Below are 17954 nucleotides of genomic sequence, written 5' to 3' on the forward strand. Positions count from 1 at the left end.
GGCCAGTCCATCACCTTTACCCTCAGCCTCTTCAATAAAGCAGTGGTCGTCTTAGAGGTGTGTTTGGGGTCATTATCATGCTGGAACACTGCCCTGCGACCCAGTTTCCGGAGGGAGGGGATCATGCTCTGCTTCAGTATTTCACAGTACATATTGGAGTTCATGTGTCCCTCAATGAAATGTAACTCCCCAACACCTGCTGCACTCATGCAGCCCCAGACCATGGCATTCCCACCACCATGCTTGACTGTAGGCATGACACACTTATCTTTGTACTCCTCACCCGACTGCCGCCACACATGCTTGAGATCATCTGAACCAAACAAATTAATCTTGGTCTCATCAGACCATAGGACATGGTTCCAGTAATCCATGTCCTTTGTTGACATGTCTTCAGCAAACTGTTTGCGGGCTTTCTTGTGTAGAGACTTCAGAAGAGGCTTCCTTCTGGGGTGACAGCCATGCAGACCAATTTGATGTAGTGTGCGGCGTATGGTCTGAGCACTGACAGGCTGACCCCCCACCTTTTCAATCTCTGCAGCAATGCTGACAGCACTCTTGCGCCTATCTTTCAAAGACAGCAGTTGGATGTGACGCTGAGCACGTGCACTCAGCTTCTTTGGACGACCAACGCGAGGTCTGTTCTGAGTGGACCCTGCTCTTTTAAAACGCTGGATGATCTTGGCCACTGTGCTGCAGCTTAGTTTCAGGGTGTTGGCAATCTTCTTGTAGCCTTGGCCATCTTCATGTAGCGCAACAATTCGTCTTTTAAGATCCTCAGAGAGTTCTTTGCCATGAGGTGCCATGTTGGAACTTTCAGTGACCAGTATGAGAGAGTGTGAGAGCTGTACTACTAAATTGAACACACCTGCTCCCTATGCACACCTGAGACCTAGTAACACTAACAAATCACATGACATTTTGGAGGGAAAATGACAAGCAGTGCTCAATTTGGACATTTAGGGGTGTAGTCTCTTAGGGGTGTACTCACTTTTGTTGCCGGTGGTTTAGACATTAATGGCTGTATATTGAGTTATTTTGAGGGAAGAATAAATTTACACTGTTATATAAGCTGCACACAGACTACTTTTCATTGTGTCAAAGTGTCATTTTGTCAGTGTTGTCCCATGAAAAGATATACTTAAATATCTGCAGAAATGTGAGGGGTGTACTCACTTTTGTGATACACTGTATATATACTAAATGTACTAAATAAGGAAGGACAGAATGGCACTTTAGAAGCTACATTCAGCCAGACATTTTTTAAAGTTTATGACATGCACTTTAATAGACAATTAATATATGAAATAATAATATCAAGTCAATAATAACTAAATGCATATGTATGCTGTCCTGAATTTAGTAAGCTTTCTTTTTCTACATAAGGGTCAAAGTTAAATAAAATCCTTTTATAAACAACTTACAGTGAATTTAAATAAATGAACATGCATTGAATATGATAGAATATATTAATTGTGAAAATGAACACTATTGGAACAGTAAAAATGTATTAAAATCAGATAAGAGTAACAGGAATGAATCTTGGGTAAAGCGCTCTTATGCATGTGGGTCAATTCAGTTGTGTAAACAAATTGTAAACAACCTAAAAACAACATTCCAAACCTAATAATGTAAAGCTGGTGTTTATAGAGCTCTGCTGCATTGTGTGTCAGTGTTGAGGTGGGAAGACGGCTGTTGCAGAGCTGCTCGGTATGTGTCATCAGCTCCAGAGCCAAAGATTCATCAGAAGAGAGAATGTGCGCCACAGCCCTGATCCCGAACGCACCACGGGAACAGGAAAAACAAGCACTGTACAGCACATGTTCAACATCATCCCCATCCTCACGCACACACGCTTCCCCAGAAGTGAGCACACTGACTCGCATCTGGCTCCTAGCCTGCAGATAGTTGCACGTTTTGTTATGAATCCGCTCGCTAAGCCAGAGTGACTTCATCATCAACACTAATGTGGTTACTGTGAGAACCCAGCCATGTTCATTCCACCTCCATCCACCAATCCCAGAGCTGGAGGATGCCTGAGAGAACGAGAGACTAACAGAAAGAAAAGTCGACCTGTTGTGTAACACTTGCTTTCAGTTCAGCTTGAAGATTAGTTTCTTGTGCGCCGCTCTTGCATCTCTGGAATATTATTATATTATTATGTTATATGATTTGAAATTACATTATAGTATATTGTTATGTTTTTATGTTATGTATGTTAAATTTACTCACTCACTCACTCTCTTCTTCTCTCTTCTTTACACTTATTCAATTAGGGTCGCAGGGTGGGGGGGTGGGTGCGTGCTGGAGCCTATCCCAGCTTTTTAATGGGCGCAAAGCACACAGTAACACCCTGGACGGGGCGCCAGTCCGTCGCAGGGCAGACACAGACACACACCCATTCACCTATAGGGCAATTCAGTGTCTCCAGTTAACCTGACTACATGTTTTTGGACTGTGGGAGGAAACTGGAGCTCCCGGAGGAAACCCACGCAGACACGGGGAGAACATGCAAACTCCGCACAGAAAGGACCCGGACCTACTTGCTGTGAGGCAACAGTGCTACCCACCGAGCCACAGTGCCACCCATGTTAGATTTTGTTATTATATATATATATATATATATATATATATATATATATATACTGTATATATATATATATATATATATATATATATATATATATATAAACAGGACGTCAATCCATAACGAGGCCTCAGCCATCCCCCTCAGTACCCAAACATTGCCAGACCCCATTCTGCACACTCTACAACAGCTTGGCTTAGTAGACACAGAGTGTGTGTGCTTGACTGGCCTGCCTGCAGTCCAGATCTGTCTCCTACTGAAAATGTATGGCACAACATGAAGAGGAGAGTCAGACAATGGTGAGCACAAACTAAAGTCTAAGCTAAAGTCTTCTGTCTAGCAAAAAATTCTACAAGCAAAACTGAAAAAATAATATGGTAAATATGCCTCTGTTCCAACTTTTTTGAGTGTATTGCAGGCTTGTTAATTACAAAATACAATCAAGTTGATCAGTAAAAACACTGGAAATCTTTTCTTTGTATTTTTATCAGTAAAATAAAGGTTCAAGACAATTAACAAATTCAACGATACTTCTTTGACCAAAAACAAATAATGCTATTTTAAATTATAGTATTAGCTAGTTGTGGCTTTTTGGCAACATGACAAAATCTGCTGGGACAAAAATATACATACAGCAACTTACTTCAATCTGATCTGGTACGATCTCGTTAATGATTATGATTGATTATGATTACAGCTGGTGACATGCTTATATAAATACTGCTAGTTTTACTATACCCAGTAGATAAAACCACAAGCATTACAATAGAAAGCCTGCACTGATTATTAGTTCTGCCAAGTAATGTGGTCAAAGCTCCAGTCAGACCTGTGCCAGAGGCTTGTTGATTTCTGTTAAAAGAGTTTTGTGAATCGAATTGTGGGACGAAGAAAAATATAACCAAATATAAAGTGTGCTATATGTATATGTTTAAGAAAATTACCAATAAAATTAATAATGAAATTAAATCAGTACAACAAATGTAATTCTTAATATTGCCATGACCTCCATGGCCCTACAAGTGTATGTAAACTTCTGACCTTATCTGTATAAGGAGTAGTTCTTGACCTTGGAGCTCGTAAACTAAGATCAACAATTCAAGCTGCTTCTGTTTGTCCCATGTCCTTATCAAACACTAACAAAACCTCTCCAGTGGGATCTGAACTTATCATGCTGAGAGGGGAAAACTGTCCCTGCCTAAGTGCACTATATGGACTAAAGTATTGGGACACTTTCTAAATCCATAAGCATTAATATAAAGTTGGCTTCTCTTGTTTGCAGCTGTAACAGCTTCCATTCTTCAGTAAAGGCATTTAACAGAATTTTGGAGCGTGTCTGTTTTGGCCCATTAATTCAGAAAAGCATTTGGGAGGTCAGACGAGAGTTGGACGAGAGTGCATAGCTACAATCTCCATTCTAGTTCATCCCAAATTTGTTTGATAGGGTTGACGTCAAGGCCCTGTGTGAGCCAGTCAGGTTCTTCCACACTAAACTCACCCAAACATTGTCGTTATGGATCTTGCTTTGTACACAGTGGTACAGTCATGTTGGAACAGGAAAGTGCCTTCCCCAAACTAGTCCTACAAAGTTGGAAGCATACAACTGTCCAAAATACCTTGGTATGCTGAAACATTACGATTTCCTTTCACTGGAACTAAGGAGCCTAGACCAGCCCCTGAACAAACAACCACATAGCTTTATCCCTCCACCAAATTCTACAGTAGGCACAATGCAGTCAGGCAGGTAACATTCTCCTGGAATTCACCAACCCCAGATTCGTCCAGGATTCGTCACTCCACATAACACGTTTCCTCTGCTCGAGAGTCCAGTTTCAGCTAGCTTTACACCACTCGATCTGATGCTTGGCATTGTGTTTGGTAATATAAGGCTTGCATGCAGCTGCTATGGAAACCCATGCTATGAAGCTCCCAGCACACACTTTTTGTGCTGTTGATAATGCCAAAGAAGGTTTGGAACTCAACAGTGTTGATGACTTTTATGTATCATGTGTTTTAGCACTCGCTGACCCTGCTGTATAACTTTACATTGTCTTCCACTTGCTGTGATTTCTAAATGCTTTGGTTTTTCAATAATAACACTCACAATTGTTTGAGGGGCATCTAGGATGGAAAAACATTCACACACTTGTTGCAACCGTGGAATTCTACACTTGAACTCACTGAGCTCTTTAGAATGACCCGTTCTTTTACAAATGTTTGTAAAGGCAGACTGCATGGGTAAGTGTTTGATTTTAGACACCTGTGGCAATGAGACCAAGTGAAACACCTGAAAGATGTATGTCCCAATACTTTTGTCCATATACAGCATACACTGATCAGCCATAACATTAACCACCTCCTTGTTTCTATACTCACAGCCCATTTTATCAGCTCCACTTATCATATAGGAGCACTTTGTAGTTCTACAATTACTGACTGTAGTCCATCTGTTTCTCTGCATGCTTTGTTAGCCCCCTTTCATGCTGTTCTTCAATGGTCAGAACCCCCCACAGGACCACCACAAAGTAGGTATTATTTAAGTGGTGGATCATTCTCAGCACTGCAGTGACACTGACATGGTGGTGGTGTGTTAGTGTGTGTTGTGCTGGTTTGAGTGGATCAACACAGCAGCGCTGCTGGAGTTTTTAAACACCTCACTGTCACTGCTGGACTGAGAATAATGGAATAATGGACCGAGAAACAAGGAGGTGGTTTTAATGTTATGGCTGATCGGTGTATGTGTCTATCAGGATCTACCAGATCTACCAGTTCACACCAGATGTGTTAGATTATGTGCAAAGTAAAGAAGACGCTTCTATTTATCAGACAAAGGAAGTGCACCAGGAAAATATTCTGCTCTTCTTCAGCTTAGCAACACAAAGCAGCGTAGGAGGCACGAGAGTGAGTGCATGCCAAAACCATGGAGCAGAAATGAAGATGAAAAAAAAAAAGTAAGGAAAACACATGATAAATTTGATAGATTAATCTAATGGAGACTAAGACAGCACGAGAGACGGATGAAGCTGTTTTTGCTGTTTATAATGGCCTGACAAGAGGTCCATTCAACATGAGGTCTGGATGGCTGTCCACTGACCTCCTCTTTGAATGAGTGAATCTTTCACTTATACTAAACTCCATGGCTGTTCTAGTTTGAAATCTTTTGTGGGCCAATAATACAGCCTTGTGGTATTCTTTGTGTGCTAGTTTACAGTGGAAATCACTCTGGGACTAATACAACTAAACAGCTCTTGATGACCATGAACACCACTCTGTGCCTGGCAGCTGTCATGGCACTATTTGTTCCATAGAAACTTAGATAGATACAAAAAGCAATATATACTGTATTTTAAAAAATGCTTTATTTCCTAATTGCGATCTGAATGTTTCTGATAAATACCCCAACAGAATGCAACAATTTGAGTCTATTTCTTCTTGATTTAGTCTCACATCCAGAATTCATTCATGTTTTTTGGAACTGACTGTCACTTGACATTATTAGTTATAAACTAATATTTACAAATAATAAAAGGAAAATTTTAAGCTTTTTGCTATTGGTTGGGTTTTTGGATATCTCTGATCATTGGTAGATTAAAAACTGTGTCCCTATTCAGTTGTTTATTTATTTATTGTCATATTTATTCATGTATTTATTTATATATATTGTTTTACAAAGATTTTTGCAAGACATTCATTCATTGTCAGTTTTACCACCACTTTGTCCTGGTCAGGGTCACAGTAAATCTAAATAATTAGGCGAAAGATAAGAAACTGCCCGCACACGTCGCCAATGTATTACCAAACACTATCATGGGCAATTTTGTTTCTCCAATACACCAACATGTCTTTGGACTGTAGGAGGAAACCAGAGCTGCTGGATGAAACCCATGCAAACTCCACATAGAAAGGACCCAGGCCGCTCCACCTGGGAATCGAACCCAGGTTCTTCTCGCTGTGAGGTGCCAGTGCTACCCACCGAGCCACTCTTTTAACAGAACATTTATCAAAAACCTTTGGTGTGTCTGTTCTTTTAGTCAATGTACTTAATTATTAACTGATTTAACCTGGTCAGGGTTCCAGTAGGCCCTGCTCTATCCAGTGAACACACATGGACAGGGTTCTAATTCATCCCAGGGTAAGACACACCCATACATTTACTCATTCACTCAGATCTTCTGCATTTTGGGAAGTTGGAAATCGGAGTATCTGGATGAAACGCACAAGTGTAGGGTCGAACCCAGGTTCTCAGGACTCATGTTGCTGTACAGCACTCATTCTACCTGTTGCTACACCCTACTTTAGCCTCTTATGAACAGATGAGCTTGAATAAAGCGTAAAAGCGCAACTCGTAACTGCACATTTATACGGTAAAGGAACAAGCTAGTGCGCTCACAGTATAATACTTTCCTTATCATGTACAACTCCAGCTTCTGATATTCCTCCAAGGTCAAATAACACAGACCCCAAACTCGAGTGCAACAAGTGATCCATACATAATTAAAAGTAACAAAGCGCGTCTTACTTCTGAGCGGTGGTTTACTGGATGCAAGTGCAGAAACGTGTCTTTGCAAGCCGAGAACTTTCTTCTCTAACGTTCCGGATCGATGGCAGATGAAGGTAATTTCTCCCTCCAGCTCCTCCAGGATGCTGACTGACTGCCTGCACAGGTCTGAGAGCTGTCTGAGGATGGAGCACAGGCTGTAGCCGCAAACATCCGCCAAGTCCGCAAACGGCGCTCCGCTACTCCTCAGTGCGCTTTTACACACGTCCTTAGGAGCGATAATGCGTTTACAGAACGGCATCCTGCTTTCTGTCCTTTCGCTTACTGCTGCACTTTTCTGAAGTCTGCTAGTATCTGGGCTTCCATGCTCTGAACTCGGTGGAGAGATCCGAGACGCGGGTGCAGTAGATTAAGCATGTTTTTAGTGTTGTAGCTGACTGTCCACTGCAAGGAGCTCTGTGCGCTGTATGAGTGAACCAAGCTGTGAGGGAGGAATCAAAAGTCCCGAAAATTTGTATCCACCAGGTACACATCCACATTCAGCCGCAAGTTCTCATCTACATCCAGCTACAGGTACACATCTCCATCCAGTAGTGGAAAGTAACGTCTCTACAAGTAGTACAGCGTTCGATTAAAGTGGTAGCGCCTTTAATTTTGGTCAAGTTGCTTAAAGTAAACTAGTTCTACTATTATATAATCCATCTGCAGATAGAGCGGCTCTAGAAACGCTACTTGCTTGGAGTCTGCGAGTCAGTCCAAAGAAGAGCCGAACGAATGCGAGTCGGTCCAAAGAAGAGCCGAACGAATGCGAGTCAGTCCAAACAGAGCTATTCAGCGCACTCAGAACTAAGAGTCAACTCCACCGTTTTGGAGTCGATTCCTCACAAAGACACAAATTCGCAGTTCAGTACAAACTACTGCGTACAGTGTACTTTTTTTGTAGTATTTAACCTAAACTTGCGTATATCTGCTCCAGATAAAACAAGGTAAACCAGTGAAGCAGATTGTGTATTTATTATACTCACGGTATCATTAGATGCTAGTCATTTGCTAGTAGTAGCTAAATACTGTTGAAAGTCGCTTCAACGTGTCTAACATGATTACCAAGAAAAATGTAAACAGACATTTTAAATATAACTCCCTTAAATATAACACTTTTGTAGCTACTTGCCTGAACATTTAAGCTTTACCACTTCAGGTTATATCTTTGTTTAGGATAGTGCACCAATTTACTGTAGGAGTATTTTGCTTAATACAGTAATTTTGTAGCAATATACTTTGTGAGATGACAAAACATGAAAACAGAATGCATCCTTTATATTTATTATTGTTAGTAGTAGTAGGCCTAGTAGTAGTAGTTCTTGTAGTAGTGGTAGAGGTAATACTGGTATTACACTTCTAGACAGCTTTTTAAGCTTACTGTACATTTATTTTGGGCAGCGGCGTCACTAATAAAGCAATAAGGTTATATTTCTTCGGTAGACAAATTATGCTTAAGCATGCTTAATTTATAGCCTGTATTGTAATGAATGCAGTCGCCAACCCTGGTTTTGTTCGTGTTCAGATTTGAATGGTTTAGAGCAGGGGTCTCAAACTCAATTTACCTGGGGGCCGCTGGAGGTAGAGTCTAGGAGCGGCTGGGCCGCATCAAGTATTCCACAAAAAAAGGGTTTCAGGTATTCCAAACAAAAGTACAACTGATCCAAACTTCTCAATCTTTATTAATAACAGTTCAGAACATGAACAATTCTTCAGAACATAGGCTTCTTTTACCTACTCTTTGCTGCCAGAAACCTAAAGATCCAGCTCCCTTCAAAGATCCATTACTCCCAGAATTGTCTTACATCTTGAAGGTTTTCTTTGGGTCATTTAGTGCAAGTCACAGCACCTGTAACCGTGACTTGTTTTGAGTTATGAGATCTGCAGTAGGATGTTGTTTGGTATTTGTTGGTGATGAAAAGAAGGCTGGTCTATAGAATCCACAATTAATGCCAACTTCAGTGGTTATACAGTTTGAAAATGTTTTATGGGATGGTCTGTACTAAAATAACACATTACATTCCTAAATGCTTTAAATGTTCTATCAACATGTTTTTTCTATTATATTTCAATTAAAAACAACTATTGTGAGATATATCCACTTGTCCTGTTTGCATTACACAGGAGAGAACCCCCCTGCTGTTAAGAATTTTTTTTTACTAACACAAGTAACGAAGTAACGTTTACTCCGAGTACGTTTTAAATTAGTTACTTTTTTACTTGAGTAGGTTTTTAGACTAGTAATTTTACTCGTATTTCAGTAAAAATTATTTAAAGTAGTAGTACTTTAACTTGAGTACAATATTTTAGTACTCTTTCCACCTCTGCCCAATACCTGAGTGTTTGGGATATTATTCAGAAAGCCCTTTCTATATATTCTCAGAGGAATTTTATCATTGTTCATAGCTTTTTTGAGCACTTTGAGTTTTTTTTTTTTATCATTATTAAATTTATCTCGCAGGTGTTTATACATTTCACATTCATAAATAAAGTGATCTAGATTTTATTCTTTTTGTTTACATCCTACACATCCTTCTGCTCTACCAAATTTCTCTGCCACTGAGCTAACTCTGGTGTCCATGTTACTTCACCTGTCTTAATTCTTAATATCAAGTGCATTGTCTGTTTTATATATTTTAAATTCTTGCTCTTTTTTTCTGTCCTCTGTATCTTGCACTGGCTGACAGGATATATTTTCCTTCCACTTGGTGTCGCTCTGAATCACGTTTCAGCCAAGTGACGTTGCTAATACGTTGCTAAGTGAAAAAATAATGAGTTGCGCAACGACTCGGCAAAATAGGTGCGTGTGAGAAAACCGCGCGGGCCGCACTAACAATGAACTTTGACGTTTAGTCGGGGGCCACAAAATACCGGCCTGCGGGCCGCAATTGGCCTGCGGGCCGCGAGTTTGAGACCCCTGGTTTAGAGTCTGTCGAATACGAGTCGATTCTCTAATTCCATGGCACTAATAACTGCGATTCGGCTCCAAAGTTTTTGAACCGATTCTTTGTTCCGATTCCGCTCGCTCAATATAATATATAAATTGGCGTTTTTTATCATAAATGTTGAAATTGTTTAGTACCAAAAATGTAATAGACACCATGGTTTAAATTACAGGGGAGTGGGGTACGGGGTTGTCTGATCCTCCTAATTAATTCTTGGACCTCCCAAAAAAAAGGTAAAAACAAGAGCTGCGTCCGGAATCGCATACTTAGAGAGTACGTACTAGATTGGAGGAAGTATGCACTACTCTGCTGGTAAAGAAGTACATACTTTCAGTACAGAAGTATGCAGTATGCATACAACACTGCTACGCACTACATTCGCCATCTTTCCAACGTCAAGCGATGACGTAAGGACATGATGACGTAATATCACCATAGTTACAGACTCATTACAAACCCCACTCGCCAAAATTTTGGATATTTATCGTGTTTTTGTTATTTATTCGTCTTTAAAATGGTTTATTTATCTTATTTATTTATCTTACTTACACTTGTAAACAGAGGACTCAGCGGGCCGCTATCTTTCTTGTTTCTTATTACGCTTTGAACACCTACGCAGCTCCAGTTGCATTATGGGATACATTAGCGGACCAAGTGTGCATCACTTGCATACTCAAACATGGCTTCCCAATAAGTAGGTCATCCGGGTACTTCTCGCGTACCTCTTTGTGTATACTATGTATTCGGACATACTAACCGCTCTCCCGTCCTCATTTCGCGTACTATTGAGTATGGAAGTATGCGATTTCGGACGCAGCTAAGGTTAGGCCAAAGCTGACGGTATAGTCAACTTTAGGGGTGTCTGAAATAATGTTCTTCAAGGCTTGAAATGTGATATATATATATATATATATATATATATATATACAGTATATATATGTGTGTGTGTATATATACAGTGTATCACAAAAGTGAGTACACCCCTCACATTTCTGCAAATATTTTATTATATCTTTTCATGGGACAACACTATAGAAATAAAACTTGGATATAAGTTAGAGTAGTCAGTGTACAACTTGTATAGCAGTGTAGATTTACTGTCTTCTGAAAATAACTCAACACACAGCCATTAATGTCTAAATGGCTGGCAACATAAGTCAGTACACCCCACAGTGAACATGTCCAAATTGTGCCCAAAGTGTCAATATTTTGTGTGACCACCATTATTATCCAGCACTGCCTTAACCCTCCTGGGCATGGAATTCACCAGAGCTTCACAGGTTGCTACTGGAATCCTCTTCCACTCCTCCATGATGACATCACGGAGCTGGTGGATGTTAGACACCTTGAACTCCTCCACCTTCCACTTGAGGATGCGCCACAGGTGCTCAATTGGGTTTAGTCCATCACCTTTACCTTCAGGTTCCTCAGCAAGGCAGTTGTCATCTTGGAGGTTGTGTTTGGGGCCGTTATCCTGTCGGAAAACTGCCATGAGGCCCAGTTTTCGAAGGGAGGGGATCATGCTCTGTTTCAGAATGTCACAGTACATGTTGGAATTCATGTTTCCCTCAATGAACTGAGCTCCCCAGTGCCAGCAACACTCATGCAGCCCAAGACCATGATGCTACCACCACCATGCTTGACTGTAGGCAAGATACAGTTGTCTTGGTACTTCTCACCAGGGCGCCGCCACACATGCTGGACACCATCTGAGCCAAACAAGTTTATCTTGGTCTCATCAGACCACAGGGCATTCCAGTAATCCATGTTCTTGGACTGCTTGTCTTCAGCAAACTGTTTGCGGGCTTTCTTGTGCGTCAGCTTCCTTCTGGGATGACGACCATGCAGACCGAGTTGATGCAGTGTGCGGCGTATGGTCTGAGCACTGACAGGCTGACCTCCCACGTCTTCAACCTCTGCAGCAATGCTGGCAGCACTCATGTGTCTATTTTTTAAAGCCAACCTCTGGATATGACGCCGAACACGTGGACTCAACTTCTTTGGTCGACCCTGGCGAAGCCTGTTCCGAGTGGAACCTGTCCTGGAAAACCACTGTATGACCTTGGCCACCATGCTGTAGCTCAGTTTCAGGGTGTTAGCAATCTTCTTATAGCCCAGGCCATCTTTGTGGAGAGCAACAATTCTATTTCTCACATCCTCAGAGAGTTCTTTGCCATGAGGTGCCATGTTGAATATCCAGTGGCCAGTATGAGAGAATTGTACCCAAAACACCAAATTTAACAGCCCTGCTCCCCATTTACACCTGGGACCTTGACACATGACACCAGGGAGGGACAACGACACATTTGGGCACAATTTGGACATGTTCACTGTGGGGTGTACTCACTTATGTTGCCAGCTATTTAGACATTAATGGCTGTGTGTTGAGTTATTTTCAGAAGACAGTAAATCTACACTGCTATACAAGCTGTACACTGACTACTCTAAATTATATCCAAGTTTCATGTCTATAGTGTTGTCCCATGAAAAGATATAATGAAATATTTGCAGAAATGTGAGGGGTGTACTCACTTTTGTGATACACTGTATATACAGTATATACTATATATATATATATATATATATATATATATATATATATATATATATAGAGAGAGAGAGAGAGAGAGAGAGAGAGAGAGAGAGAGAGAGAGAGATTACAAGTAAAACTTCTTATACAGACCTCAAACTCAGGACCCATCAAACCTTATTATTTTCATTCATTTGTTAAAAATAAATGATTAAGTGAATATACGGCAGGTTTGCTTCTGTGCAGCTAGGGCCACACAAAGGTTACAAAAGGTCATTTAGAATTATTTGGTGCTCACATCTGCATTCTCATTCACATTCTGAAGAAAAGAAGTTCATGAGTAACAGTTTGAAATAGAGCTTATGTCCAATGAGAAAGTATGCTTGGCAACCTTGAGTTTTAACAGCTGCATTCCAACACTGAAAAGAAAAAAAACACCAAGGTTTAAAAGAAAATAAAAACCTTACACTCAGTCCAGATGTTGGCCACTCCCAATGCTCACATCTGGTGCATGTGATGTTTTCACTACAGCCTAAACCATAACTTGGCTCACCTCATGTTGTGTTTTTGTTTCCCAGAATTGGAGGCTGCTTGGCAAACTAGTGAAATTCTGAGGAAGAAGAGCATGTAAAGATGGTGTACATCATCTACGGCCTTTTGTCTCGTTAAACATGTTGCATAGATTTATGGACGTCAAAGACTTATTGATTGGAAACATGTGGGGGCCCAGGCCTGACTGCTACAAAAATACATGACTGTCTTCATTGTTCCAGGTCCCCCCACTTTACTACACTCAGGCCAAACACATGAGTGCAAGTATTCCTGGAGGACTGTGAGATTGACCTTACTTGAGCTCGTCAGTGTCATTAAAATATTTTTGTTCTTATCTGTTTGTATAATTTTCCTTTCTTTCCAGTGCATCTACTGGCCAAATGTAACCCTGAAACTAAAGATCTCTTGTGTAATCAGATTGTTTATCGTTAATCAGATCACATTTAATTTTCAGAAAGGGCAACCACAGAGAAGCTTCTTGAATAAAGACACAAAAAAATACAAAACACAGACCGCTGCTAAAAACAGAGAAGGTCAGTTAATGTTTTCATATTATATTTATGCTAATGTTTACACACTTGGGATGCAAGCTCTTTTACTTGAGTATTGTATCAGCTGGACTGGGAGATTAGATTGTATCAGACTGTTACCAGATCTGATTAAAATCTGATGTATTTTTATACACTGACCAGCCATAACATTAAAACCACCTCCTTGTTTCTACACTCACTGTTCATTTTATCAGTTCCACTTACCATATAGAAGCACTTTGTAGTTCTACAATTACTGACTGTAGTCCATATTTCTGTACATGCTTTGTTAGCCCCCTTTCATGCTGTTCTTCAATGGTCAGAACTCTCCCAGGACCACTACAGAGCAGGTATTATTTTGTGGTGGATCATTCTCAGCACTGCAGTGACAATGACATGGTGGTGTGTCAGTGTGTGTTGTGCTGGTATGAGTGGATCAGACACAGCAGAGCTGCTGGAGTTTTGACCAACTCAAACAGCAGCAATAGATGAGCGATCGTCTCTGACTTTACATCTACAAGGTGGACCAACTAGGTAGGAGTGTCTAATAGAGTGGACAGTGAGTGGACACAGTATTTAAAAACTCCAGCAGCGCTGCTGTGTCTGATCCACTCATACCAGCACAACACACACTCACACACCACCACCATGTCAGTGTCACTGCAGTGCTGAGAATGATCCACCACCTAAATAATACCTGCTCTGTGGTGGTTCTGTGGGGGTAATTGTAGAACTACAAAGTGCTCCTGTATGGGAAGTGGAGCTGATAAAATGGACAGTGAGTGTAGAAACAAGGTACAAGAAATGTTATGGCTGATCAGTGTATTTCACGTTTTAGGGCCTTATCTATAACACACAAATTTAGATCTTTATTTTTGACATCAGGATCCAAAACTGAGCATGCAGTACACCTACCTGGAAGCATTTGCAATTGTAACATTTCATTTTTTGCCTCTTACAAGTCATTTTATATAGCATATGCAACAACAAAAAACAGAATCTTGATAAATCCATTAATGCAGCTTTAGTAATAAGCAGTGTGCAGCAAATGTCATAACGATCACCAAAAAGACCCCCTGAACGACCCAAAAGCAAACACAGTGTACATTAAGATCAAGGACACCAGGCGTGTGTGGGTGTTTCATTCTGGACACGAGCCCTAACAGTGCTGGAACGGGATGAGCTGAGCCATACTGCAGTGCTGTGGATCATCAGGCCAAAGACTTCAGGACAGACAGGCTGAAACCCAGCAGGACCCATATGGTATTTTGGAAATAAGACAGAGCAAAGAGGAACACATATGCAGGTGTACATTCCTGTACTGATGAAGCTCCTCTAGGCCAGTTATAGTCACGATTCCTTACAGATCTAACCAAGGTTGTACACTGTATATACACTGCTTTAAAATTAAGGGAACATTTAATCATAACACTGTTAAATTCCAGGGATCAGTCTGTCCATTTATGAAGCATATGTTATTGTCATTTAATTTCCCCTGCTTTGGTGCAAATTAATGTGACAACAGGTCCACTGGAGAGGCAACCTCAGGACAACCCCCAAAAGGGAATGGTACTACATATAATGGCCACATACAATTACTTACTACTTATCCTTCCTGACTGTTTCTTCTCTAGTTTGGAGTCAATCTGGAGATGCCATGATAAATGTTATGCTTCCTGGAACATTAGCCAGCATGACCAGTTTGGCGGAGGGTCAGTGATGGTCTGATGAGGCATACCCCTAGAGCAGTGGTTCTCAAACTTTTTAGACCGAGTACCACCCATTATCAAACCGAAACTTCCAGGTACCACCTATGTTTCTCATCAGAGAACCACATAAGGCTTACATTCATTAGGTGTGTGTGTATATATACAGTATATATATATATATATATATATATATATATATATATATACAGTATATATATACACCTAATTAGAGCCGTTCAAAAAGTGACTCTTCACGCTACTAGGTAAACTAGGTAAGACACCCTCGATATTAACATCAAATTTGCATTAAATGTAGGGCTAATTCAAACATCACTTAAATAAGAAAGATTAATTTCAAAAGGCAAAAACACTACAGGGAAGAGGCAGACTGTGGTTGCATTTCATTAAGTTTCAGAAAAATCCTCTCTTGTACAGAGATGTGACTGTGTTTGTTTCTGCTTTAAAACATAAGCACATTGAAATAATTAGATTTAACAGAATTAAACAAGTTTATAGTTTATTTCTCAATTATTTGTAATTATACTACCAGCTCTCTCTCTCTCTCTCTCTCTCTCTCTCTCTCTCTGTGTGTGTGTGTGTGTGTGTGTGTGTGTGTGTGTGTGTGTGTGTGTGTGTGTGTGTGTGTGTGTCTCGCTCTCCGCAATACTGAAAGTGTTTCGGATTTGAATACCGACAATACACAGCCTTTATTACGATTTACGATGAATTCCCCTTTACTGATGGAAGCTGAATGGGTGGATTACAGCCGATAAGAATTGTGCAGAAATAAAAGATTCGGCTCCTTTCGTTCATTTCAAAGATCCGTTCAATAGAATCGGCATGTGAGTGAGTGGGATGCGTCTGTTTAGCGGAGCAGCCAGGAACGAGATCAGTGAGCTTCAAACGCAGATCTGATCTGATAAAAGCGAGAGATCTACTGATAACTTTACTGATAACTTTACTGATACGTTTCGGAAATTTCCAGATGGAAACCGCGAACGTGAAGTATAGACGTAATGAAGTACGGTGTCTGCGTAGCCCCGAATATTTTAAATAACACATTAGTTTGAATACGATTTGTTTTAATTAAACTGATTTTATTTAAACAGAATTATAAGAATTTTATTAGTAATTTACACATTTTGTTATTTTTTTATTTATTATTATTAATTTTTTTTTTCGGTGCATGTAATTACTTTTCCGAGATTATCTGGCGTACCACCTCGTGCTGCTTCACGTACCACCAGTGGTAGGCGTACCACAGTTTGAGAACCACTGCATTAGAAGGTTGCAAAAACCTCCATGTGATAGCCAACAGCATTCTCACTGCTTTTAGGTACTGGGATGAAATCCTCAGCGCTACTGTCAGACCGTACGCTTGTGCAGTGGGTCCTGGGGTACTACCGGTGCAATACCTGGCATAAATGTGGCCAGAGTGTGTGGACAGTTCCTGGATGGTGAACTGCTGCAATTATGACCTCTGCTGGCTAAAACAAAATGGTAGGGAACTACACTGTCTGAAGTGGCGTGCGGTAGTCACGGCTCTCCTCGGTCAGGAGTGTCAGCAGCAATAGAGGAAGCGAAATATGATCAGGTAATTGGAAACTAGATTTTGAGGAAAAATTGAAATAAATTGTGACTCCTGGTATTTCTTCTTTAAACACTGATGTACACTATGAACAAAAGTATTGGGACACTTGCACGTCACATCTAAAGGAGCTTTAATGACATCCCATTCTAAAGCCATAGGCATTAATTTGCAATTAAAACGCACTTTTTTTTTTAACAGCGTCCACTCTTCAGGGAACGCTTTCTAAAGCATCCGTTTGCCCATTTATTCAGAAAATTTGTGAGGTCATACACTGATGTTGGACAAGACAGCCAAAACTTTACAGTTGACACAATGCAGTCAGGCAGGTAACTGGTATTCACCAAACCCAGACTGCCGGATAAAATAGTATTATTATTCACTCTACAGAACATGTTTCCACTGCTTTTGAGTCCAGTAGCACTCAGTAGTAACCAGTTATGCATCACTTCATCCAAATCTTGGCATTGTGCCTTGCCATAAAAACCCAGACGATAAAACTCAGTCTCCACAAGGGGGCATTCGCGCGCAAGTTTATTTAATTATTATTATTCTCGGCAACCCATTTTTCAGCTCACAACCTAGGGTTTGAAAAACCCTGTTTTACACCATTATTTTAGTTTTGGCTTGTTCTGCAGCAACATTTTGCAGTTGATCCACATGTTTAAATTTACTGCCATTTTTCAACAACCAACACTTAGCAGCACCAAGCTTAGACTGATTAGATTTACTCTTAAACCAAAATACAGATAATGACAAAAGCAATCCCATAGCCTTTACTCCCCCACATAGAGGGGGTGTGTGGTGAATTCACAATCAAAAATGACAAAATCAGGAGATAAAGGAGCTTACTGGAAGTTAAAATGCTGGTTCCAAAGCCTAAACTACTTAGCAAAATAAATAGTAAACAATGGTGCTGCATATTACATCTAGATTAACTACTTTCACAACACACACAAAAAAAAAAGACCTTCTCCAA

The 17954-nt window shown here is 40.4% G+C and overlaps 1 protein-coding gene across 2 annotated transcripts in view; it reads right to left on the reverse strand.

Annotated features, from left to right (window-relative positions):
• The window catches only part of nhsl2 (NHS-like 2), a 116424-nt gene extending 108955 nt beyond the window's left edge, over nt 1-7469 (reverse strand). For both annotated transcript variants that reach the window (XM_062994258.1, XM_062994261.1), the window contains exon 1: nt 7104-7469. In XM_062994258.1, the coding sequence (XP_062850328.1) occupies nt 7104-7383 (280 nt within the window). In that variant the 5' untranslated portion in view covers nt 7384-7469. The remainder of the gene's footprint in view (nt 1-7103) is intronic.
• Between the last annotated feature and the right edge of the window lie 10485 nt (nt 7470-17954).

The sequence above is a fragment of the Trichomycterus rosablanca genome, chromosome 4 (genome assembly GCF_030014385.1).
Source record: "Trichomycterus rosablanca isolate fTriRos1 chromosome 4, fTriRos1.hap1, whole genome shotgun sequence".
NCBI lineage: Eukaryota > Metazoa > Chordata > Actinopteri > Siluriformes > Trichomycteridae > Trichomycterus > Trichomycterus rosablanca.